The 2,537-nt window shown below is 72.4% G+C and overlaps 1 protein-coding gene across 1 annotated transcript; it reads left to right on the forward strand.

The window, feature by feature from the left end:
- The first annotated feature begins 1,551 nt into the window (after window positions 1–1,551).
- On the forward strand, window positions 1,552–2,188 carry LOC131091654 (GSK-3-binding protein-like). Its single transcript, XM_058037835.1, has one exon. The coding sequence runs from the start codon at window positions 1,586–1,588 to the stop codon at window positions 2,186–2,188; it is 603 nt and encodes a 200-aa protein (XP_057893818.1). The 5' UTR covers window positions 1,552–1,585.
- The last annotated feature ends 349 nt before the right edge of the window (window positions 2,189–2,537 follow it).

The raw sequence follows: 2,537 nt of genomic DNA on the forward strand, positions 1-2,537 counted from the left end.
ATTGACAGTTACCAAAAAGGTGCTGAAAATAAGAAAGTGTCGGTACCTTAAGTATGCACATGAATAAATAATATACAATTAGGTAACATGATTTATGCCCAGCTGACACAAATCCAGGCAGGGGATGTAGTACTGGGCTCGGACGCCCAGGCTGGAGTGACCAGTGCCATGTGCAGACAGCAGGCATGCTCACAAACACGTGCAGTGCGCACAGGGTCTCCTGCTCTGTGCAGCAAGTGCAAGTAGCTCAGGAGGACATGAGGACAAACGGACCAAAGGACATGGCCTCTCCTTTGCCAACCGCTTACTGATTAATCAGGGGCACGGTGGTGAGAGCAGTTACGTGTATGAGCAACTCACACTTTACAAGCTGCTCCCAGCGGAACCGACCGCATGCCCCGTCACGTGAATAAGCGTGTTCCGGACTATGTCCCAAGAGTTCCAACACCGAGACAACCTTTTTTAAGGCTCATCACAGAAATTCCAGCCCCTGCTTGAATGATGCAGTGACAGAAGCAAGGGAAGGAATGGGACTGGGACATGAAGAGACAGGGCAGAGCCTTGATGTAGGTGATGAAGTAAACCGCAGGCTGAGAGAAACCCCGACAGTACACCTGCACAGAGTTGCTGCACGTGTGCAAATCCTAGCGATGCAAAGCGAGGCTCCGAAGGCATTTCTGTGTCAAGGAACTACACCCCGAACCAAAGCGCTGCCGGCTGCGGCCACACAGCGGGCACAGCAAGCAGGGCAGAGCCGCGAGCCGAGCGGTCAGAGCCGGGCGCTGCGGAACGAACGCGCCGCGATGCCGGCACGGCTCTGGCTGATGGGGACTACCCGCAGAGCCGCGGCCGCTCCCGGTGCGGGCCGGTCGCGCCCCGCTGGGAAGGGCCAGCTCCGCTTCCAGGCGCGCGGTGCCGCGGGAGAGCCGCACGCGCGCAACCGCCGGGAGCTCACGGGGCAGCGCCGCGCGCCCGCACCGGCGCCCCGGGGCGGTTAACGGCGGGGCGGGGCGGGAGCGGGAGCGGCACCGGCCGGGCGCTCACCGGGCCCTCACCGGGCGCCGCGCGCGCCCCCTCCGAGCGATCGTCCCGAGGCGGCGCGGGACCCTCCGCCGCGCGCCCCGCCCCCTCCTGCCAATCACAGCGGCCCCGCCCCCGAGACCCGAGGTGCGGGGTTTGAAAGCGGGCCGGTCCACGCGGCGCGCAGACGTGGGGGGGGAAGGGGACGGGACAGGCACCGTCGCGCTCGGTGGTCGCGGGGCGGCTCGCCCGGCCGACGGCGCCCGGCGGCGGAAGCCGCCCCCGCGCTGTTGGCCGAGCCCTCCCCGCGCGGGGTGCTGGCCTCGGGAGCGGCCGGCGAGCGGTTGGTCCGGAGGGCCGTCCCCCTTCCCCCCCCCCGGCCGGCGCAGTGGGAGGCGCCCGGGCGCGCGCGTCACCCATTGTTTACAAACCAACGCCAGCGGGCCGAGCTCCAGCCGCGACCGCAGCGCCGGAGCCGCGTGTGCTCGCGCGCGCGCGGGGCGGCGGGCGGGCGGCGGCCCCGGTCCCGCTGCGGCGGCTGCGGCACGGCGGAGACCCGGCAGAGATGCCGTGCCGCCCGGGCGAGCGCTTCCTGCTGCTGGAGCGCCCGGTCGCCGTGGGACAGGCGGGCTCTAAGGAGGTGGACGCGCTGGTGGCCAAGCTGGGCGAGGTGCTGCAGCTGAGCGCTCAGCGGGCGCCGCCGCCGCCCCGCGCCCCCAAGCACCTGGGGCCGGGCAGCGCCCGCGACCGCGCCGCCCCGTACTCGCCGCGGTGCTGCAGCGGGGCCGGGGCCGGGCTGCTGGCGCCGCGGGGACCGGCCCCGCCGCAAGCCCACTCGCAACATGTTGAGCCTCCGCGGGCGGACCGGAGCGGGCAGCAGCGGGTGACCAAGCAGCTGTGCGGACGGGGTTGGCTGCGGAGCGCCGCCCGCCGGAGGAAGCAGCCTCCGCCGGGGCCGGGCGACGGGCCGGCGGAGGAGGAGGACCCGCACCGGCTCCTGCAGCAGCTCATTCTTTCCGGCAACCTCATCAAAGAAGCCGTCCGGCGGCTGCAACTGGCGGCGGCGGCGGCGGCAGCGGCGGCATCCGCGGCCTCCAGCGGCAGCACCTCGGCGGGGAGCGGCGGCGCGGACGGCGAGGTGGCGGCGGCGGCGCAGCCCCTGCAGTAGCCGGCGAGGACGAGCGGCGGCGGTGACCGGGGCGAAGGAGCCCTCGCCGGGCGGGCTGCGGGAGCGCGGTGCGGGCTCCGCCAGGCTGTAAGTGTGTCCCGGCGGCGGGGCCCCCGGCCGGCGCCGGTTCCGGTTCGGGCGGGAGGGTGCCCGAGCCCCCCGCCCAAGGTCACCCGCGGCGCGGAGCCCGCGCAGCCCCGGCCGGCGGGGCCGCGCACGCCGCCCGCCCCGAGCTGTTGTTGTGCCCCCCTCCCTCGTCTGCCTTCCCCGGGAGCTCCTCCTTCTCCTCCCCCCGCCGGGGCAGCCCGGCCGGGGCCGCGGACCCCCCCGCCGCCGGTCCCCGCCGCCG

The sequence above is a fragment of the Melospiza georgiana genome, chromosome 1 (assembly GCF_028018845.1).
Source record: "Melospiza georgiana isolate bMelGeo1 chromosome 1, bMelGeo1.pri, whole genome shotgun sequence".
NCBI lineage: Eukaryota > Metazoa > Chordata > Aves > Passeriformes > Passerellidae > Melospiza > Melospiza georgiana.

Bases quoted from the DNA above. Each gene is read 5' to 3' on its own strand.
- LOC131091654 (XM_058037835.1), top strand. From the start codon at position 1,586: ATGCCGTGCCGCCCGGGCGAGCGCTTCCTGCTGCTGGAGCGCCCGGTC.